This window comes from Lytechinus variegatus, chromosome 11 (genome assembly GCF_018143015.1).
Source record: "Lytechinus variegatus isolate NC3 chromosome 11, Lvar_3.0, whole genome shotgun sequence".
In the NCBI taxonomy this organism is placed as follows: domain Eukaryota; kingdom Metazoa; phylum Echinodermata; class Echinoidea; order Temnopleuroida; family Toxopneustidae; genus Lytechinus; species Lytechinus variegatus.
This window is the reverse complement of record NC_054750.1, coordinates 26,598,682-26,623,199: the sequence shown is the minus strand read 5'-3', so window position 1 is coordinate 26,623,199 and position 24,518 is coordinate 26,598,682. Positions and strand designations below refer to the sequence as shown.

The following is a 24,518-nucleotide window of genomic DNA, read 5'->3' as shown; positions in this document are numbered from 1 at the left end:
GGCCTAAGGACTAAAAGAGAGAAGCAGAGCCAGGGGATAGACCAGGCCTAAAGAGGGGTGCACAGTCAAGGGATAGACCAGTGTTTTACTTTTCAGGTCTAAAGAGTGAAGCACAGTTAATGGATAGACCAGGCCTTCAGAGAGATGCACAGTTAAAGGGATAGACAAGTTTTCAGGTCTAAACAGAAATGCAGAGTAAAGGCATATACAAGGCCTAAGATGCACAGTAAAGGGATAGACCATTGTTTTACTTTTCAGGTCTAAAGAGAAAAGCACAGTTAACAGATAGACCAGGCCTAAAGAGAGATGGGCAGTAAAGGGATAGACCAGTGTATTACTATTTAGGCCTAGAGAGAGAGAGAGAGAGAAGCACAGTTAATGGATAGACCAGGCCTAAAGAGAGATGCATAGTAAAGGGATAGACCAGTGTTTTACTTTTCAGGTCTAAAGAGAGAAGCACAGTTAACGGATAGACCAGGCCTAAAGAGAGATGTTCAATAAAGTGATAGACCAGTGTATTCAGGCCGAAAGACAGAATACGGTAAAGGGAGAGGTTTATTTGGCTATTGAATTTATTTCTTGAGATATGTATATGATATTCATATACATGTTTTATATTTCCATGCATTGATAATGCGAGAAATAACATATCAACATTATTGGGCAACTGAACCATGAAAAGAGGTCTGTAATGTTGTTGTTGTTTTTTAACAGCATTTTGGTATTCGTAGACAAGTAAAATAAAAGATCAAATATTTTTTTTAAACATCAGTGTATTTTTTTAATTTTTTGAGTTATTGTCAGTGATTTGATAGTCTTCCCGTCAGAAGGGAGTAACATTAGATTTGGGGTAACCATGTGCTGTTATCTCCTGATGAAATGTGGAACGATTATTCTATGACTTGATGAATTTCTTATTTCTTCATTTTGTTGGGGCACTGGTCTGGATAAATTCACACCGGTGTCCGTCCGTCTGGGTCAGGTACTGGTTGACCGACTGCACCAACTCAACCCTAGATTAAACCATTCCATTTGTTTGAAAAGAAAATTAGTTTTAATAGGTGTTCAATTTTGTAATTTGTATTTTACATTGGTATGACATTGCCTGAAATAAATAAAAGAGTTAATTTATCATCGTTATTTTTTTACTTTATATATTAATTTTTTTTTTTGGGGGGGAGAGTTGGTATTGTATGCACTCCAGCAGATCGTTTCCTCAAAATTTTGTATCCAAAAGGTGTCAGATCTGGCAACGTTCCTTGATTTTGATTGCCAGAGTGGAACAATTTCTGTGGGAGCTGTCAGATAAAATTTACAACAAGTCCATTTCATGACAGTGATTGTTTTCTACGTAAATCATGCAAAGTTTTTTTTCCAATGACCTTTTTTGCAAAATCAGTTTTGTGTACATATTAGGTTTGGTAAAGATTTGTAAATAATATACCATGACTTTGGGAAAGAACTAAATTTTTGTTACATTGCATGAAGAGAACATTGAAAACATCACTTTGAGGTGGTTGGTTTGGAACGTCTTTTTGGGGATAAGTCATTTTTCCCGGAGATGGAGACACATTTGTTTATTTTGTATGTTAACTCGTGTGCATGATATCTTGATATTTCAACCAGAAGTTATGGCTATTATGGACACTGGTATGTCTTACCCTAGCTGTGGCTATATCTTGTTAAGGTTAACATGGTTGATTTGTTTGGGATTCCATGTTTGTTTGTGTCGTGAAATTATGGCGGCCTGGTATGAGTGGTAACTATTCAAGTCTTCCTTGTAATTGTTGGTTAAAACAACAGATGATACACACTTTAATATACAATCTAAAGTTGAGTGTTACTACTAAGATGCTATGTTGGAGATCGTCTTTCATTCACCGAGTATGTGTAAGGGATATTTATCAACTGATCAATCTAACATTTTGTTATGGCTTGATTGATTTCTCCACCAATTCAAGGTGGATTCCCCCTCTTACGGTCAAAAAGGTTTACTAAACGAATGATTGGTTTGTGCTATTGATGGTTGTTTAAAATGTTAAACAATGGTGCATCATTTTTATTATTGGTCATATTTCTTAGACTCTGAAAAAAAGTGGAAGGTTAAAAGGCATGGGGGGGGGGCATTATGGAAAAATGTTTGTAAAAGAGAGTATGAAAAAATATGCACAATTTAAAGGAAAAAAATAGACTTAAAAAAAATTGAAAGGGATCTTTTCCAATCATACATCCTTCTGTATTTTCTTTTAAAAGAATTTATAACATAAACTAGACAATTTGACTTCTTTAGACAATGAATTATTATTTGTGCAATCTTGATTAAGAGGGTTGGTGTGATTGGAGTCCAGGGCCCCGCCTTACAAAGAGTTGCAATTGATCTGATCAACTGCAACTATGGAAAGCCAGCTGTGCCAACATCTGTTTCTGTTTAATGTTTTTTTTAGACGATTCCTATGATGTATGTCAATGTTCACACTTGCATTATTTTTTGGACAATACAGTGTGCTCCTCTTTGGTTAACAAGGGGCATTGTGTAAATATCCTGTACGAAAAATTATGACATTGATGGATTTCCATATTAGTTGTGATCGATCGCAACTCTTTGTAAGAGTGGACCCTGTTGTGCTCCTTTGTAACTGCTGTTAATAAGAACCCGGTACAATCATTGCTCTACTTCCGTTCATTCAGACTTTCACGTGGCTCTTTACGGTTCCATGTATTCTCAAAACTTTTGTTAGTCACCAAGAAAGTCAGGTTTGACTTCAGGAATCTACTCGTATGTTATATGTTGATCTCTTTCAAGAGACAATTAGAAGCTGGTCTTCTATCAAAGTTTTATAGGTGTCGTTGACACTCTTTTCTCTCTGTGGATTATTTAAGCAGAATATTGCCAGTGACGGGACAGAGATGCTCATGGCCAATGTGTTAAGATTGTGATATATTCAAATAAAACATATTAAGTTTATTTGTTGTTACGCAAAACCTACCACATAAGAAAATAAGGTTACCTTTTGCTCAAGAATATATGTGCAATATAAGTTGAGCTTTACAAAATGCTGATTTTCCTGATATATACATGCTATATTAATGGCTAGGTGTGTGTGATCATTGAGGATGTAATAGGTTGTCATTACCGTTTGTATCATTATCTGTACATTCAGTTTTGTAGTTGCTCTCGTTTATTTTTACCACCAGTATTTTGAAGTTCTATGCCTTGTCATTTTGTATTTGACTATGATTTTTGTTATGAAATGTGAGCGAAAAGACTTTCCATGCCGACAATTAAGTTCGAATGGAATTGAATTTGATTAAGATCATGAAGAAGGGCTGGTGCCAGAAAGCTTGATGTAGGGGTGTGCATGTGATATTCTTTACTATAGCCCTCACCCTCCCGGATGCCAGAAAGCTTGATGTAGTGGTGTGCATGGGATATCGCTTGCTATCACCCTCATACTCTCAATAATCACACATACACTGAGATTTTCCTCAAACTGGTCAGTTGAAGCAAATATAAATAGGAAATGCAATTTTTTTTTATAGATTTCCATCATATAAATTGTTTTGTATATCAAATATATCGGGTTTTCATTTTCCTTTGGTGCGTTGTAGAAGCTTGGCATTCTGTACAGAGTTGCTACTGTTTCTTTTTATATTACGTTTTATATTGTTTATAATTAATTCCCAAGCGAGGGACGTCATTTTGATGGGCATGTTTCATTTTTTAAAGTTCTCAATGTTGAAACCATCAAAGTCTGTAATTGTTTTCTGCATCAGGGGGTGGTTCAAAATATTTAAGTCTGACTGAGAATTCGTAAACAAGGTCGGACTGTATATTTAAGTTAAATTATAGCTACTTACGCTTCCAGGTGATTGTTTCATAAAGCTGTTCGTAAGTTACGAATGACCTTTACTCTCTTGTGCTGACATATCCCACGGTAGCTGACTTATCACATATGTGCCAGTCATGTGTAAAGTCAGACGTAACTTTACAAATAGCTTTATGAAAAACCATCCTGTATTGACAAGCTTTCAGTGAAAAGAAAAAAAGAGTAATGATTATTAGCCTGCTGGTCAGGCTTTTGATGTTATTTTTTCAGACCTCTATACTGTTTTTTGTGAGAAATACACAGCATTAATAAATTAAACTTTCTTTTAAGTGTACTATTTATGGAAAATAACATGTTTGCAGAATTACTACAGTATTTCATTCTACATTTTTTTTTCATTAAGTGAAAACTAAGTTCAGTTCCAAATCAAGCGTACATGTAAGTTCCAAAATCAATTGTTAGTCATTTGATTAGACGCAAATTGGTTGTTGATTTCTGTTCAATTGCAAGTACACTTATTTGCGACACCAAATAACGCTTGATTTTGGGACTTACGCTTGATTTGAAATCAAAGGTTTCTTGCAAGGCCCCAAGAGATTATTATGTACATTTGTAAAATGGGTTGTATGTAAAGGCCACACTTCGGAATCAGAAGAATGATGTCTAATATGTACATACCATTATGCAGTGCCTTTTTGTAATGTTTGGAAGAAAACAACCATTCCTTTATGTGTGAAAGGTCTTTTGGTTGGAGTATAATACGGGATATAGTTCCTTTATCTTAAAAACTATCATGTGCTATATGAGATAATGTAAATGACATGCATTGGTCATTTGTATGGAACAGATACACGTTACAATGTAACAACAAATCCTGTTAATAATTAATGGTTTAATAAGGGGGATAGCGTACTGATGTGGTTATTTAAGTATACAATATACTAATTATTTGTCAACCTCTCAAAATTGACATCATTAATTACAATTTACAGTACTGCCCACAGAGGTATTCAGCTAAGTCTGTGTTACTCAAAAAGACGGGGGGGGGGCATTTTTCACAATAAATTATTTTTTTACCCTGAAAAGACTGAGGTGGTGCATTTTTTGCGATAAATCTTCAATATGAAAGGTTTATACCTCATCATTTTATAGCTCTTCTTTATTTCGAGGCCAAATTTGCGACACCACGGCATGTGGTTCCGAAAGTACGCAACATTATGTATGTGCATTACCTACCAAAAATTTGTAAAAAGAAAAACACAATTTTGTGTACAAATACAATTCAAAGTCCATTTCTAGCTGAAATTCATAACTTAATCATCAATTGTTCTCACGTTGTCCATGACCGGAAAAGTGTTGCCAAAATTATCCATAAAAAACAAATATATAGGAAAATATTTTGACATGCACGTTCATTGCAATCAACAGCCGAGATCTTATGGGGTAAAGGCCCACCCCACAAAAACAGTCTTATTCGGGTTAAAGAACTAACAAGATTGGATACCAAATTTGTTTTTTCACGGCATTTTAGACATTTTTATTAATCCATTTTCTCCTCTCCGCTGGGAGGTATATGTTCCTTGTATTAAGTACAGAGTGGCCATCATGTATGTAAAAGGTTTTGGAGGAAATTTCCCTTGAACTATCAGTATTGTACAGTGCAAATATATATTTATATATATAAAAAGGTAATCCAAGTTTAGAAGTCTTGAGATTCAGAGAGTTTGGAATATCACAATAAAAAAAAACTCTTCAGCGTTTTGCTGATACCTTGTAGCTCTAACACAACTCTCTAAGACAACAGAACTGTATGAATTTCATTTTCCCCAAGTTTTGGTATGTAATATTGATGTGTTAACTTTGCTGACGTGACCACTGAACATGAAAAGCCCTTTGTTGAAAAGTATGCTGATGAATGCCAGTCTGGAAAGGTTGTCCCCTCCCCCACTGAATTAACTGATCTGTTTCCGTCCCCCTCATCCAATAGACTAAACATTAAGGAAAACTGGCATTAATACCTTTGAACTTTCAGATCAATTCTTTCAGGTATTAGAGTTGTTAGTGGTAGGAGTTTGTCTTTCATATTCATATAATAATTGAAATTGTATTATTGAGGAATCTTTGAATCCTGGCCTTCTAAATTTGGATTACCTTTATTACGATGTGCACTGCAGTATACATTGACTTTATGCTTTTGTGAAGAACTTTTAAATGAAGCTTTATTTCAAGAAAAAAAAATGGTGTATTTGAAAGATCCAATAAAAGTCTGGAAACAATAACTTTTTAATATGTATCTTGCTTAATTTTTGTGTGTATTGTTGCATTGCTGTAAAGACTTGTTAGGGTCTAATGAGTGATACAATCTTGATTACTTGATTAATAAGAAAGCATGAATGCTTGTAAGCAAGCAAAGGACCGGGGGACCTGGTAATGAGGATTAATGCCTTATCAAAGGCACTGCACCAAGTGGGAATCGAACCCGGGTCACTGAAACCCCGCTCTACCAACTGAGCTATCACACCTCCCTATATGATGAGCGATTGTGATAAATTAACGTGATGCATCTTCTGCAACTACATCGTTATTATCTTTTAGCCTATAACTTTTACTGAAGTTGTCTCCAGTGTTCAATATTCTATGGGGTCTAAGGTCATTTTGTGCCTTGTTTGGACTCAAAAGGCTCAATCGACTTTGTAGAAATTCACAGCAAAACACGTTTGACACGCTATTTTTCATGGCTATATTTTACACTATAGGATAGACACTTGGTTAAGGATACGCAGTCATAACATTTGTAAGATTGAATTGCATTGAACTTTATTATCCCAATATGGGAAATTTGCATTTCACTGGTGCATCACCGATAAATAAAGTTTACAAATATAGATTTTAACTATTGAACTAAAAATCCGGACATACATTTGACGATTCATAAACACATCATGATCCATTATCATAAGAACAGAGTTAACAATCAACTACTATGAATTTGGATTCCACCAATGCATTTGATCGTAACGAATGATGTTTCGTTTACAGAAGAAATAATGTAAAATGTAAATGCCTGTTGTTAATAACGAACCATTAGAGTTGAACAAAATCATGATTTGCTAACAAAAGAATAGAGTCAACAATCTACTATGAATTTTGATTTCACCAATGCATTTGATCGTAACGAATGATGTTTCGTTTACAGAAGAAATAATGTAAAATGTAAATGCCTGTTGTTAATAACGAACCAATAGAGTTGAACGAAATCAAATTAAATGACCACTGATATGTGTGAAGAGAAAAAATATGTGCCAAACGATTCTGGCAGAAAATGGGCAATTGCTGAGATATGAATGAAACAATCATGGAATTCCAGCCAAATGTTGGGTCTTTTTCCAAGAAATAATCATACACTGTCCCACACATGTTGGTGATCCACAAATGTTTACTATAACTTAAGATTCCAGGCATGTATCGATCCTAATGAATGATGTTTACTTAACAGAAGCAATCCTTAAAGGAATGGAGTTTATGGAGATAACAAATATAAATCAATTCCATGTCAGCAGAAATACACACATTCATTCTAATACAGGTTCAATAACTTTTAACATAATATTGTAACTACTGAATTAAAAATATTAGACATATACTGAAAAGAATAAATCGTGATTTGTTTACAAAAGAAAGTTTTACTATAAATAAAGATTCCAGGCATTGATTTGATCATAATGATTTTCTTTAAAAAAAATTTAACAAATGTATATTAATGAGTTTAGAATCCAGAAATGAATAATCATATATCACAAATGCCAGTTTTGGTAAAGAATTCGAAAAGAACACAACTGAATAACCAATGAAGGGTATGAATAAAAAATATGTGCCAATGAAACGATTTTGGAAGAAAATATGTAAATTGTTGAGAAATAGACAAAATAAGCATTTTTAATGCAATAATACACTATCCCACATGTACTTATCTGTGTTGGTGATCCACTATTTGGTCATTTTCAAGCTTAGATTTCATGATTTCACCAAAAAAAAGAACATTAAAACAGATCTAGATCTGCCATGATATGGTGAAAATTGAATTTGATTTTAATGACTTTCTCATGAAACCACTGCCTGCTGCAATACAGATACTTTTCTTTGACAAATATAGATCTGTTTCATTTACCAAAGAAATACATTTAGAATCTGAGTATGCTTGAAATAATCAAATTTAAAAACAAAAAACTTTAGTAGTACATGTAAATCTCAGTACTGATCTCATCAGACCATTCTCCCTCCAATATGGAAACATTAACTAAGGTTGAAATCACCAGGTGAGGTGAATGGGTACCTGGCAGGAATTTATTCCTTGAAATGCCGAGCGCTGGAAAGGCTGCTTGAGCTACAGCCGGGGTAATAATATCCAAGTCCTTTGGAAGCGCATAGAGACGTCATTCATAATGTGTTATGTGCTATACAAGAACTGACTATTATTATTACTATTAATCCCTAAAACAGGTCTTCAGCAATCCATTTCAAAAAATATAATAATCTCTGAGCCTTTGACCTTGATACCCCCTAACTATCATATGACTGTCAATCCTATACTTAACCAAGTCTGAAGTTGATCCATCAAACTGTTCTTTAGTTATCCCCAAACAAAAACGGGATAGACAGACGGATCACTCCAAAACACAATGAAGTGGGTGATGGCATAGAAATATGGTTCAATGAAATTTGATCTGGCGACAATTGCTCCAATGGAAAATCGGCACATTAAGCCATACATAAAATCTTACTTCCAAAACTGAATAAACCCTTGCTAACATAATTCTGAACCCAAAAATCTATTACAATCCCAACTCTAACCCTAAGTCCTCTGAGATATTAAGACCGGAGCAAATGTTGAAGAAGCAACTGTCCTGTTACCAGGGGCCTGTTTCATGAAGAGTTGCAACTGTTGTAATCTTGCCATTATGGCAACTACCATGGTAATAGGTGATGGTTAACTTGATTCTGATTGGCCGCTGAGCCCTGTTACCATATGGTAATTGCCATAATGGCAAAGTTAAAACAGTTGAAACTCTTTATGAAACAGGCCCCAGAAATACAGACACACAGGCCCATATTCTGAAGTCCAGTTTATACGAGGTCATGGTGTAGCTCTGTTCTGAAATTATGGGAAGCCGAAAATTGAAAAAAAAAATTGTTTACATTGTATATTTCTTACTCTTACTGTATACTTTCCTTATGTTTGAAGGGAGAAGGAAAAAAAATCATTTAATATTCCAGGAAAAGTAGGAATGAATTGGGTACCAAATGTACTGATGAACTGACTCTCTAATGTTAGAGATTTGTGTAAAATCTGGCAATCCATAGTTAAACCACCCATTTAGACCAGAGTTTAGATGAAACCAGAGTTCAGAATTTGGTGGGTGTTTCATTATTCGTTCATAAGTTAAGAGCGACTGGTGATCTATTCTTACATGCTAAATAATCACCAATGAACATTTAATGGTAAATGTCCCTTACCAAAAGAAAGGATCACCAGTCATTCTTAAAGTTGCTCTTAACTTACAAACAGCTTTATGAAACGGCCCCCTGGACTTATAATCTAAAGGCCAATGAAGACATCATTTTGTTATATCACTCAAATTCAATGGCAGTCAACTTATCATATACAAAGGTATGGTGTTGTAACACTGCCCCGGGGAATCTGAGCGTCAATCGTGCTGTTGTCACGTGTCTTCATGTGTGTATCCAGCAGCAATTCCTTTCCTGCCTTCAGTTGCCATGGTAACTGGAGTCTCACCAAGCTTCTGTTCCAATCCCTGCCATGACCGACCAATAAGAAATTCACCTTTGGGAGAGAAATATGACATTAAAGATGGATTAACAAGAAAAAAATGACTAAGAGGGAAAGAAGATAGAACAGGAGAGAAGAGGACATAAATAGAAAGTGAGACAAATAAATATATAATATATAAATAAATGAAAGTAACATTTACATGGCACATACAAATGTATCACTTAAATCTGACTTCAAGAAATATACATTTCAATTGTCAATTCAAAATATCAAGATCTTGGGTATTATAATAAGGGCAATTCCATAAAATAATCAACTTTTTTGTATGTCTGACCCCCATATTTCTCGAGTTTTACTATACACTTCATAAACTGACCAAGTCATGGTCCTCCAAGATTACAGACTATCAAAAACACAAGAAATCAGAGACATGAAGGTCCCACATATAGGGGGTTGGATGTACATATTTTATGGAAATTGCCCTTACGTAAATTCAAACTGAAAGTTATTTATTAAGTATATATATATATATATGAGTATAGCGTCAATGCTACACATCATCATTAAATACACAAGAATATATAGGAAGTTGGGTGGGAGGGAAGTGCCTGGAAATATCATTTGAGACACATGAACAAAGAGGACAATTATTTTTTTATATATAACAAGAGAGAAACAATCAGATAGAGAAAAGAAATTATGTATGATAGCAAAGAAAATGGTATTGTCAATCCTTGAAAAATTGTAGGAACTTACTTGCATTCTTATGTACATTTGAGATTGTTAGTGTCTCCTTGCTCACAAGTGTCCTGGTATCCTTCGTCAACATACTATCATCTCTGTTACCTAGTGATCGTAGCTTGCCTGTTATCAAAGACACATCTGTCCTATCAGTAGTAACAGAAGAGGTTGATATCTCCACATGTTTGCTTGAACCTTGAGGGTAAATAATAATAATATAAATACATGTAACATTTATATAGCGCTAACTACAATGTTTCATAGTGCTGCATACTATTTTACCCTGGCTTTAGCACGGCTACCCTGATCGGGGGCATCAAGCATTCAATGAATTCCTCCCTACCAGGAGAGTGGATGGAGAGTGGCAATGTAGATCAACGCCTTGCCAAAGGATGTGAGTGCTGTGGTGGGATTTGAACCCCGGACCTGGGGGATCGAACTCAGGAGACTTATCCACTGAGCCACAACACCTCTACATAATAATAGCATGATCTGTGAGAGACTTGATTGGAAGAAGCATTTCAGAGGACCCTCTTCAAAATCATTCTCAAACAATTTTGTGAAACCTCTATTTCCTATGGTAAAAGAGAACAAAGGATTCACGATAGACTAGGTAGGGATAGGGTTAAATACGTTCTTCTAAATTAATGGGGACTTTGAACATGTTAGACATCACAGATCTTGGCCGCATCGCCAATGAGAAAATCTACATGACAAAAGTGATCTCAATATTCATATGTTCATAACATTCTTATAATTTGTTTAATCTTCCTCAAACTTTCATTGATCTGTTTCTTTGTTTCCAATTGAAGAATCTACATTGCATTGGTGATCTTGATATTAAAATGCTCATGAGTTTCTTATTATTCGTTCAATCTTCCTCAAACATTCATTGATCTGTTTCTGTTACTTTAATTGAACTGTTTCTTTGGTTTTTCTTTTTTAAATGTATATGAATTCAAGGGTTTAACTGTCCTTAAATATTACATAATAGTAGTGTAATAGGGAAATAAATCCAAAAGCAAGACCTTCTCAATAATAATAATTTAATAATTCTAAACTCAAAGAAAATAATTATTTTACCTGGGACTAGTGTTTGGAAGTCCGTTATGTATTCACCGGTCCATTCCCTGGCCTCATTGCACGCAATCTCCATCTCAAATGGTGTCACCACAGGACGATAGAATTCCTTAGAGTCCATAAGACTATTCTCTGGGCAGGCGACCAACACATACACATCAACTTCCATGAAATTGGCAAGCTTAGGAACATTCAGCTTGCCAACAGCAAACACATAGCTCTTTTTCCCTGCATTTTTTAGTAGTTTTTTCAGGTGAGTGATGATATCAAGGTAGCTTGCAACACCCAATGTGCCAGCTAATATGCCGACCACATTGGCGTCCTTTGCCTTCTCTATCAGATGGTATCGTCGCATGAGAGTCCGACTGACGTTGAGCGTTTCCTGTCTCCCGCGACAGGTCGCCGGGTCAAACGTAAAGAAGGTGCACTTGTTAAGAACCATCATGAAGTTCGTCAACGTCCTTCCCTCCGCACCGACATAGAAGACTACAAAGTCCTCAAGACGAGTGCTGCCTTTTAAATCGAATGTCCTCCCAAAGAATCGAGTCTGAGACGGTTCCTTTGACACACTTTCTCTGTTTGTAGAATCTTGTTCTTGACTATGTTCATTGCTTTGGCCTTCCTCTGTACCCTCTCTGCTCTTGACCGGTGAGGTTGGTACCTTTGGTTGAGTGTTTCCTTGACCTTTACTGCAGCATGTACCTGAAGAACACTCGCAGTTTAGACCTGACTTGCTTAACTCCATTTGGCTCTCATCTTGGGATGATGGAATAGTTTCTGTTGAGTCAATCCTAGCAAAAACAGCACTTGGGTAATCTTCTTCAAGCCTTGCTTGGAGCTCATCTGGATATGAATTAGATGGACAACATTTATGTATATGAACACTAACCAGCTTATTGCTGAATATTGGGGGCTTTTTCTTAAAAAGGGATTCCTTTTTTGCAACTTATTTTTGTAAAAGAAAATATCCTTTTTCTGCAATATATAAGTAGCATAATCACTGCATGCAGAGCAAAATAAATTGTGAGAATTTTTTGAGCTTAAAAACACTTATCATAAGTTTCACAATGAAATATCACTTGTCAAAATTGATCAACAATAACTCTCACATGATCTTGATTGAATGCAGAAGACACTAAGCAAGAGCTTAAAAAAAAGAAGGAAAAACAAGGTTTGAATTTGGGGTTCACTCGAGCATGAGATTTACACACTGTGTAATCTCAGTGACACTTTCAAGCAGCCCAGGAAAGAGGATGCAAAAGAAACCTTTCTATTTAACATGACTAAAAATAAAGACAGTATGATTTTTGTTTCACATAATCCGTAATATTTAGTTTGTAATTATCTGTGTTATTGTTTGAATATTTTTTGTGTCTTTATTACCTTGTGAATACATTGTACATCGCAATTTGGCCTTAGCCGCGATGATGTCTGATTTTTATTAATAGACCATTTATCAATCAATCAAAAAAAGTTATTTTTTAATATTTAATTTTTCAAGACCAGATTATCATTCTTGTTATTTACAGAGAACGTTCAGTGGTGACTTATTGTTGGTTTTAAGTGGCTTGTCACACATATCAAAGCCTGATATGAACTTACCTATGGCATGGGAATATATGACATCTGAGAGAATAAGAACATGCTTGTTCCTGTCTGTTATCAATGATCGGAATCTCTCACTGCATTTACCAACGTCAATCTTTCCCTGGCCAAAGACGTAGAGAACAGGGAATCTTTTGGTCGGACTAAGGCATGCTGGACCATAGTGAATGATAGCATCTGCTCCAGCATGTTGGGCCGCTACCTCGTCCACACAACAACTGAAATCAAGATAAAATTGGTTGAATGAATGTTAGTGGAACGTCGCAATTGTAATTATTCTGAATCTCAACTATTAATCAGAGGGTCGTGTGTTTGAATCCCAGCCGGCAAAGTGTCCTTTGGCAGGGCTTCAATCTACATTTTGCCACTCTCCGCCCAGGTTATAAATAAAATAAAATGGGTACCCATTAGGATGTGAAAGCTTATGTAGTATGCCTAAAAATTAAGTCTTGGAACTCTTGTTGGAATGCTCCCCAGGGAGTGAAGAAAGTGCATAAATTGTGTGCAGGCATGCTAGGAACCAATGACCAGGATAATAATAATTACATGTAAAGTGATTACAAAGAGTAAAGAATTATTTAAATGTAACTATCATTATTACGTAAATATCACTGCTACCTGTCACTATACTATGGCTGCTACTTTTTTGACCATTGCTACATTGGGGAAGGGGGATTCACTAAAGGCTAAAATCAATACCAAGTAGGATACACTGTTCTTGGGCTACCAATTAATTGTTAACTGTTCTTGAGCTACCAATAAATTTATATAGAAGTATTGTAACTACATGTTTGAATGTATTGCTATTTTGTGTTATTCTATGTAGACACCAGCCAATGTGGAGAACCTCTCGACAGAATTTTCAATTCTTTTAGGTGATCCCTAGGCATTGGCTAGTGCTCAGTTTTACATTTCTTTTGTAATGTTTCTATTGATGTCATGTTTTCTTGCCTGGAAATGAAATAAATAAATAAATGATTCTTAAATTTTGTATTGCTTGAACTTATCCATAATAAAGGTATTTGGAATGAATACATGCTTTAGAATTGCTATTATGGTAAAGATGAAATTTGCACTTTCACATTCAGCTGAGCTCACTAAATGCAAATGGTGGCCTGGATCAGGTGCTGCACTGAATGCTGGCATATGTTGATATCGATAGCTGATAATGTTGAGCGTTGGCTGTTGCAATAAGTGTACTTTCACATTCAGCTGAGCTCACTAAATGCAAATGGTGGCCTGGATCAGCTGCTGCACTGAATGCTGGCAGATGTTGATATCGATAGCTGATAATGTTGAGCGTTGGCTTTTGCAATAAGGGTCATTGAGCAGTGTCAGCTTACCTGCCATAGGAGGTATCACCTAGGATGAAGACTATAGCTGATGTCTTTGACTGCAGAATACCAGCCAATCTAGAAGACAGATGCAATAGATCATCAGGGAACTGTAAACCAACCTGTGATGGATACATACATAAAAAAATAAATCAAGGAAGAAAATAATTTTCTATTTTTGGGGGGAGACTAGTTTTGTCGACACTGGGGCAATTGCTGAATTTTGGGAGTTTTTTCTTTCAAAGGGCTACCTTTTTTGCTCAATAATTATTTTGAGCAAAAAGGTTGAAGACCATAGCTGATATCTTTAACTGCAGAATACCAGCCAATCTCGAAGATAGATGCAAGAGCTCATCAGGAAACTGTAAACCAACCTGTGGTAGATACATACATACAAGTAGATCAGGGTAGAAAATAATTTTCTATTTTTTTTGGGGGGGTGAGACTAGTTTTGTCCACATTGGGGCAATTGCTGAACTTTGGGGGCTTTTTCTTTCATAGGGCTACCTTTTTTTTGCTGAATAATTATTTTGTAAAAGAAAATATCATTATTCTGCCATATAAATAGTATATTCATTATCTAAATGTTCTTGAATATTGTTTTTTGGCTGGTTGATGTTCGGGAAACTTCAGAAAAGATGGTCACCCCAAAGCATTCAAAATGGTGATTTTTTTTAGTACAAACGATGGTCACTTTAGAAAGGAGAACCATTCCATGAGGTTGATATCTTCTCCCCAGCCAGTTACCAGAGGTGAGATAAGCTAATTGGGAGCCGTTTCATAAAGCTGTTCGTAAATTAAGAGCGACTTCAAGAAGACTTGTGAACCATTTTTATGCGCTAAACCATCGCCAATTCAATATAGTATTTACCACAAGAAAGGATCTCCAGTCGTTCTTAAAGTACGAATAGCTTTATGAAACACCAACCTGGTGGGTGTTTCATAAAGCTGTTCGTAAAGTTACGCACAACTTTACGCATGACTGGAACATGTTCTTAGGTCATAAATCAATTATATAGGGATATCACATAGCACAAGAAAGGATCACCAGTCGTGCAAAAAGTCATTTGTATCTTACGAACAGCTTTATGAAACGCCCACCAGGGCTCCGTAACACAAAGATTTGCGATTAATCGCTAATTTGAAAGAACTGTTCTGATTGGTTCCTAGTCATTATTCTGGGAAAAACGAAGGTCTTGATAGGTTAGTTCATTTAGCGATTAATCGCTAACCTTTGTGTTACGGAGCACTGGTGTGTGTTCCATAAAGCTGTTTGTAAAGTTAAGAACGACTTTACACACGACTCAAACATGTTCTTACATGTTGGCCATAACTCAATCACAAAGTAAATCGTATCTTACAAACAGCTTTATGAAACACCCACCAGAGCTGTTTTTGCTGACTATACATGTACATGGGGGATGATTCTTACGTGGTAGACCTTCAGTTATTTTGTAGGCCTAAAATTTAACCAACCTAGGCCAAAGTTATTGTCTTCGATCTACCCGTGTTCACTCATAAATTGAATTTCAATTTAGTAACTCACAATATTTGCTAAAGAAACCAAAATTCATTTATCATAATATCACAATAACACCTGTGAGTTCAAAAGGATTTATCTGTCAAAAACTAAAAAAAACATGGAAGGCTAATTCCTGCCCAGCCTAATTTTAATACCTAAGTAGCCAGCACTCACTCAAGCATGAATGATTTTTCAAATTTTTGGCGTCATTTGAAAGTTGAGTTTATCAGCTTTCCATATAAGCCTCCTCCATACTTTAAAGCCATTTCAAAAGGGTTCAGGTTTTTTATACACAATGTGGAATAACCAAGAAGTACAAATTAGGCGATAGTGGACCCATGTCACAAAGTGAAACAGGTTAACTTTCAGATTAAAGTACATAGCATGATAATGCAGACATCTAAATACAACTTGAAAATAGGTCTTCTGTTTTACTTACCTTTTTATAGTTCTTGTTGTTGATAAACTGAACACAGCGGTCCACTTGGTACTGCTCCTCAATGTCTTGTGATTCTACAGCATTTATGTTCACATCAACGGTACGTTGTATAACCGCCAAGGCATCGGTGAAAAAGGCACTCGTTGACATGATGGGCTGTAATTAAATAAGATGAGAAAGAATTCATTTCTGATTTCAAGATAAAAGTTTGATATTCTAGTAAATCTATATTTTTTACAAAAAAATGCAGTCTTATTTTGGCATTTTCTTATTCATTTCTTCTATTATGTTTTCTTTGCCAGCTGTTTTAAATTTCTGTTCCATCTAGACTCGAGTTCATTTGCATTTCTTTTCTGTACTGCCCCAGACCTTCATTTTTGAGGAGCGAGATCGCGCCAGCGCTCCTAAAAAAATCGGGAGAGCAAAAAATCGCGCTCCTTAAAAAAAAAAAAAAATGAAAAAGAAAAGCTAAAATTTCACATTTCACATCTTTAAATCCATGAAATGGCCTTTTATTTCATAATTCCTTGAAATTACTTTGATTTAGTTGAAAACTATCAGAAAAATGAAGAATATTCATCTCTTTCCCGACTCTGATTTTAATTCAAACTCGGTAAATATTGCAGTCCCATATGTAGATTTTCATGGCAACACCATGGAAGTCTACATGTGGGACTACAATATTTACCAAGGTAAGTTCAAATCAGAGTCGGGAAAGAGGTGAATATTCTTCATTTTTCTGATAGTTTTCAACTAAATCAAAGTAATTTCAAGGAATTATGGAAAAAAGAAGGCCAATTCATGGATTTAAAGATGTAAAATGTGAAATTTTAGCAATTTTTTTTTTTTTTTTAGCAGGAGCGCGTACGACATCTTGTAAACGTATTGATGTGACCCAGGCCTAGTTTCACCACAGATTAATTAATAGCTCCACAGCTATTGCATATACAATGTTAAGAAAAATCTACAATTTATCATACATGTATTGTAATGAATTGATTTGAGCTCCTCATGGAGAGCGATTCTGAGGAGCTCAATTGAGCTCCTCAAAAAAATAAGGAGAGCGATTTATTGAGCTCCACGAAATTATAAACGTGAAGGTCTGCTGCCCTTTAAGTCTGAACTTATATGTTATAGGTTACATGTATATTAAGTTCGATTATATTCAGTTGCCATTCATTCTTTCCACTCTGAATTACTTTCCTCTAGTTCTCTTTTCCATCTTCATTACTTTTTTATTCAGGTGTTCCACTCATTCCATCCCTCACCTGACTACTTAGTTTGAATATTTTCTACTTCCATTATTACATAATCACCAAGACAGACATATTTATCATCTTCATCTCCTTATTCCTTATTGGTTTATAGATATTATGAATTGGATTGCTACATTTCAGTTGGGTTCTTTTTTTTAATTTCATTGGTTAGCTGTAAGATGATTTAAATAATGTTATGTTACTTTAGCAACAATTTTGATGTGAGGTGAGGCACTCATTCAATGAACAAGGTTATGATATAACCTTGTTCAGGTTATGATATAATCTTGTTCTCTGTTACATCTCCATGTTTGGCAAAATAAGGGTGGCAATGTTTGAATTATTTTCTCTTTTTCTTTAAGACAAATGCTTGATTTTTTACACTCTCAGTTTCCATTACAGCTATTCATCATTTAACTTGGCTCTTAAATATTGATTCTTTAAATCATTTTTCTTAATTAAAAATAGCGAATCAAAAATTAAAATTTTCTTGCCATATTACTTTCCACCAATAGAGGGCATACATAAAATATGCCCAAAATTCAAGTTTTTGAGCACTCTAGTGAATACAAAAATTATTCCCAAGTTACTAATGAAAAATAAATTGCAACTGTATGGAAATTACCGGTAGTAATTATGTTCCAAAAACAAAAGTGATATTTTAATGATTTTTTAAAAGTGTGTGCTCTGTACAACATTGGCATACCATAGTCCTACCTGTAGATTCCCCACAGGCAGGATGGTTGCAGTGAGCAAGTGACCAGAGGAAAGCCAAAGGTATAAATAGGTCACTGAATCTATATTTAGCACTCTCAGTCCCTGTAATTGCAGTTTATGTCCCGCAGGGGTTAGTGAAGAAAAACTATCCCCATAAACAAGGACAATCTCAATCTATCAAGACATGATTTGTATTGGTTTATGAGGATATCCTTGTTTTTTTGAGGATATCCTTGTTTTTGGGACAATTCCAATTTTTAGACCGGTGCCTCTACTGATTATGCCGAGTGTAGCTGTAGCTATAGTTAAATTAAGCAGGGAAAAAACTCACAGGGGCTCGAGCGATCGAGACATTTTGCCCCCACCCGAAAATTGAAAACAAAATCAAAATTCAAAGTTCAAACAAATGCTCAAATTCAATCAAAATTCAAACAAACATGTCTTTGTCAATGACATTGTCAAAGCCCTGCCCCTGGTGAAAACAGGTTGACCAGACATCCCGTATTTCTTGAGATCGTCCCGTATTTTGCTCCTTCATCCAGGCATCCCGACAAACCCTTCCTGGGATGCCCATTTGTACCATATTTCAGAATATTGAACAAAATATCATTAAATACATAGAAATATGAAGAATTTTCATCAAATAACCAACAGATGACTAAGTAGAGACAACAATAAAATTGATTACTGTGGTACCGGTGATTTTCTTCCTACCACCGAATAGTTACATTTTCTACGATCTACTCACAAAGACACACATGCAAAGTCAGTAGCTGCTGCATGCACGTGGCCTGCACTGACATCTTGCCTGAATGTGACAGGCTACTATACTAGGCATGTAGGATCGGAACAGATTTTCAATGGTGCAAAGAATCTCACATGATAAACAGTTTTTGTACCAAAATAATCACAAAATCGGTGGGAAATTTTTATAATTATATCATGGATTTTCAGATAACTGATTTGGTGATGCAATCGGAGGAGCAAATTATTGAGTTTTCATAACTAGATCTAGGTGTTTCAGCTTTCGTTTTGAGTCTTGTTGTGATCGTTGCGAGCTTGTAATGGGATGAGTGATGCCGCGATGTTTCATCTAATTTTTCAGTTTGACAATGTTTCACTTTGAATTTTTATTCATTACTAAAATAATTTGGTTTTCTAAGTTTTTAAAATATATTGAAAAAAACACACCAAATATTAAGATGTTTGTTAGATGCACTCATTCAATGAACAAGGTTATAATATAACCTTGTTCTCAGTTATATCTCCATGTGTGGCAAAATAAAGGTGGCAATGTTTGGCTTATTTTCTCTTTTTCTTTGGGGCAAATGCCTGATTTTCTTTACACTGACAGTTCCCAATACACTTATTATTGATACAACTTGACTCTTATTTAAATTTGATTCTTTAAATCATTTTTTTCTTAATTAAAAACAGAGATCAAAAAAAGAAAATTTTCTTGCCATATTACTTTCCACCAATAGAGGGCGTACACAAAAATATGCCCAAAATTCAAGTTTTTGAGCGCTCTGGTGAATACAAAAATTATTCCCACATTACTAATGATAAATAAATTAAAACTATATGGAAATTAGTAATTTTGGTCACAAAAGTGATATTTTAATGATTTTTTAAAGTGTGTGCTCTATACAGCATTGGCATACCATAGTCCTACCTGTAGATTCTCCACAGGCCAGATGGTAGCAGTGAACAAGTGGTTAGATGATTGGATTTTTAGGTTTGCTTGAAATTTGAACTTTTTTCTCTTTCTTTCTTTTCTATCCTCATCCTTCTTCCTTCCTGCTTGTTTTTTGGTTCCATCTACTAAAATCTTTATTTCAATCTTTCCTAGCTTTCTTTCCTGATCCTTTCTATTCATTTCTCTTTCTCACTTTCCTCCTTTTTAATTATTTTTCATTTCTTTCATTCTTTCTTTCCTTAAACTTTTCTTTGCTTCCTTCTCACTTCCTCTCCTTTTTCTTGTCGCTATTCCATTATTTTTCTTTCTTTTTTTTTTTTACATTCTATCCTTCATTCTTTCCTCCCTCTCTTTCATCCTTTCTTCATTCTTTTTTTTCTTTCTAATTATTTCCCTTATTCTTTCTTTCTCTTCCTCTCTAGTCTCTTCCTGTTTATTTTATTTCTTTGTTTCTTTCAAAGAACATTTTACTTTCCTTTTTCTTTTTTTTTTCTTACCACAGGCACAGAAAAATCCACATTCACTGCAATCCAACGCTGCAGATTTAGGATGAAATGAAGGTGGTATTAAGAAGCCTTCGAAAATAGGAAAATCAATTTTCGCTTGGCACCAGTCATATTCTCAGTCACACTCAGTCTCAGAGACAAATATCTCAAAAATCAAAATCAAATCACTCATCTCGACACTTAAGACAGTCAAACAGCTTTCATAAAAATACGCATGTGGGACTACCATTTAAAATTTGAAGAAAAAACAAAGCTATAGAATCTAGATCTACATGTCATTTCAAAGTGAATTTTACTTACCAAAATGTCCTGTATTATTTAATCCGCAATTCTGATTACAAATCCTCTACAGTACATCTCCGAAAAAGATTTTAATCGAAAATTTGTTTGTCGAATGCAGTGCTGGCCGTGGGCGTGGCGTAGATTACCTTTCTGCTGCATGCATGAAATGAATATGATTGCTGCCCTCTAGCTAGTCTAGCGCCGAACATGGGGGGGGGGGGGGGGGGACCGGGGGCATACCGTAGAGATAAAAATAGGGGCGAAGCGAAAAGGTCATTTTATTGGTAACCCTCCCCCTTCTTTTGCACTCTCTTTCTGCTCTCTCACACTGTTTAGTTTCATTTGTCACCATATATTCATGATACAATCAGCATTATAAGCATTAAAATGTAATCGCCCTGACGATATTAACAAAACAGAAAATTTGAGAAAATATTGGTTACATCCTAATAAATCGTCAAATAAGGGAGCTATCAAGTTTTTACATTTTTAAATTCATGACGTCGTATCATGAGAGTAGCTTACCCATATGAAATGAAATAAATTACTTGTGATTTGAAATCCCATTTTTTAATGGAATATGATATCGACCACACATATAAAAGAACTTACATCCGCCCATAAAAATTTACTTGAAACTTCAACTTACATGGGCTTTATCAATAAGGCCCGATAGGCAACTTTTTTATCCCCTTCTTATTTTCTCATTTTCTCTTTTCCGTTTTACTTCTACTTCTTCACTTTTTGCAGGCTTTTTGCTAAAAAGTTCCTTTTAATTCGTCTTCTTCTCTTAATCTTTCCATGTGTCAGTCCTTTTATTTTTTTTGTTTTGGAAAAAAGCACACCCATACGCTCAAGGGCACAGGTGATTATACGATTTCTTTTGATGATGGAGGGGTGATTGTTGTCTAAGTCCCGGTACGGTAGGTCCCCCCCCTTTTTTAAAGAAATTGACATGCAAAAATAGTTTTTTAAGGCATACTAAAATCACCTTTTCTTCCCTTCTTATTTTCTCTTTTCCGTTTTACTTCTACTTCTTCACTTTTTGCAGGCTTTTTGCTAAGGGAATTAATTCCTTTAAATTCTTCTTCTTTTAACCCTTCCATGTTTCAGTCCTTTTATTTTTGGTTTTTGGGAAAAACACAGACACCCATGTACGCTCAAGGGCATAGGTGATTACGATTTCTTTTGATGATGGGGGGGGGGGGTGATAGGTGTCTAATTCCCGGCGTGGTTGTGGGAGGGGGTCCCCCCTCCCTCCCACGGTAGGGATCCTTTTTTTTCTTTTGTTTTCATGAAATTGACAGTCACTTTAGGCCATGATATTGTAGTCTACTTTCACTATTAAATTACCAAGCATTGTAACACACAACAAGTTTATTTCAAGAAAAAGAAAAACTCAAAACAGTAAAAGACAATGAAAGTAGGCCTACTTGAATGCGAAATATACGTTTAAAGCAACCAATAAAACAGATTTATTGATCATATAAGGTAACATGAAAATACACCTTTGTATGTTATGAGATGATATTTGAGTCGTTTTAGATTCTGAAATATTTGTTAACTTGGCATGCAACAACAAAATACAGTATTACCATCAAAGTTTAAACTTTTCAAATACTTTACATATAGAAAAGTCAAATCTTTTTGTGAAATTTTTAAGTTGGAAGAGGTTACATCTCGGGGTTGTAGCGTATAAAAACTCACATTTTAATGGATCGCCTGAAATTTGAGCCTGTGTAATTTACCACTTTGGATTATTGCTTGGTTACCCTTCCATCCGTATGTTAATTCAAAGTTTCAAACATCATACAAACCAAGTGTGTTTAAATGAGTATGTGAACTGTCTACGCCTGAAATTTGGGCTGTGTTATTTACGACTTTGGATGATTCAAGCAAAGATCCAAAGTAGTACACAGCCTTACATTTCAGACGTAGCCATTTTCTACACTTCAATCCACACGTTCATTCAAACGTTTTACAAGACAAGTGTGTTTGAATACTCTGATTACCCTCATGTATACTGGCAAATAATAATCCATTGCAAATAAAAATAAAACAAAATCAACTTTATCATTCAATCCACAGATCCTATGACACATTCGAAACTGATGAACCAATAGAAAAAATAACAATAAGAAATAACACGTTTGATAATGGCGGTATAATTAACTTGGTTGCAATGTTTAGATTTTTTTTATTACATAGTTTAGGAATTAACCTTTAGAATCAATTATAAATCATTTCATCGCAAACCCTGAAATACCGTTTGATCTCACTATAGTATAGGATAGTGAGCAAAGGGACAAATTATGTTATTCAAAATATGAAGCTATATCAACTTTGTGTAAAGTCTGCTAAATTAATATGAACATATAAAATGCATTTGTTGTTAAAACAATTTTACTTTCATGCGCAAGACGAAATGAGAGAGGGTTTAAACATATGCATTTATATGGATCATGATAATTACCCTCTCGGCAAGTTCACTTATCACAGATGATGTACGTTAACTGTTTTCAAAACAGACTTGTGAAATAAAAATAAATAAAAAAATATGGGGAACAAATTTTGCTTTTTTTGTTTTTTTTTTGTTTAGTTAGTTTATATTGATTTTATGTATTTTAATAAATTTATTGATTTTTTTCTGGAGATATGCCTGCTTTTTTTTGCAAGCCCTCGAAATATTTGGGGGGAATGATAAACTGAAATTGTTACCCCCGGCTAAAACCCCCCTGCAGGGATCGACACCCATGCTCAAAGGAGTCAAATCTTCTCTTAATTTCTCCCAGTTTTTTCGCCTCAGTCTCCATTGGCTTCCGGTGCTCCCCCCTCCCCGCCCCTCTCTATTCCTTCATATAGTTTCGCCTCTCCCTAATTTCTATATTTTTTTTTTCAATTTTATTTTCATATATAAATCAAAGTCAAGTACGAAAATATACAAATGATTATAAAGTGATTACAAATCACCTAAACACAAAATGGTTACATGAACCAAAAAAAAAAATAATCAATTGATCTTGATCGGTCCAACCCCCGCCCGCCCGCGCGTTTCCGTTTTACACCCTGGCGAAGGCATTTTCCGGAAAAGTAGCCAAAAAGCGACTAGTGAAGAGTCTACACACGTCGCTGGTTGCATTCAGCGTGCGACACAGGAAAGACAAATTGAAGTTTGATGGATTGATACACTTAGAAGCTGCCGAAAGAAAGATATAGAAGACTGATGAATAGATAGAGACAAGATAGACAGATAGATAGATAGAAATAGAGAGAGAGAGAGGTGGATAGACAGATAGAAATAGAGAGAAAGAGGGAGAGATGGATGGATAGATAGATAAATAGAGAGAGGGGGAGAGACAGAGAGGTCGATATATAGAGGGAGAGGGGAGAGAGAGAAAGAGAGAGAAGGATAGATAGATGAGATAGATAGATGAGAGATAGATAGATGTTAGATAGATAAAGAGGGAGAGAGACAAAGAATATTAACAAATTAACAGATAGATAAGTTTAAAAAATAGATAGATAAATAGATAGAGAGAATAAGAGAAAGACAGACAGATGGATAGATAGATAGATAGAGAGAGAGAGATATTAAATAGATAATTAAAGAATGAGAGAGACAGAGAAGATTATCAACAAATTAACAGATAGATAGATACTCTAGTTCAAAAATAGATAAATAGATAGAGAGAAATAGAGAAAGACAGACAGATGGATAG

General features: G+C 35.1%; 1 protein-coding gene across 1 annotated transcript; it reads right to left on the bottom strand.

Moving 5' to 3' along the window:
- Positions 1–9,344: 9,344 nt before the first annotated feature.
- Positions 9,345–20,960, bottom strand: LOC121424309 (2-(3-amino-3-carboxypropyl)histidine synthase subunit 2-like). The gene is made up of 7 exons (XM_041619943.1): positions 20,818–20,960; positions 16,340–16,495; positions 14,388–14,500; positions 13,042–13,262; positions 11,443–12,282; positions 10,375–10,554; positions 9,345–9,669 (listed from the first exon to the last, which is right to left on the bottom strand). The coding sequence occupies exons 2-7, from the start codon at positions 16,487–16,489 to the stop codon at positions 9,548–9,550; spliced, it is 1,626 nt and encodes a 541-aa protein (XP_041475877.1). The 5' UTR covers positions 16,490–16,495; positions 20,818–20,960; the 3' UTR covers positions 9,345–9,547.
- Between the last annotated feature and the right edge of the window lie 3,558 nt (positions 20,961–24,518).

Coding starts and splice junctions, on each gene's coding strand:
- LOC121424309 (XM_041619943.1), bottom strand. CDS start 16,489: ATGTCAACGAGTGCCTTTTTCACCGATGCCTTGGCGGTTATACAACGT. Junction 13,263..14,387: donor GGTGATACCTCCTATGGCAG/GTAAGCTGACAC, acceptor TCTTGATTTCAG/TTGTTGTGTGGACGAGGTAG. Junction 9,670..10,374: donor AAATGTACATAAGAATGCAA/GTAAGTTCCTAC, acceptor TCTCTCCCAAAG/GTGAATTTCTTATTGGTCGG.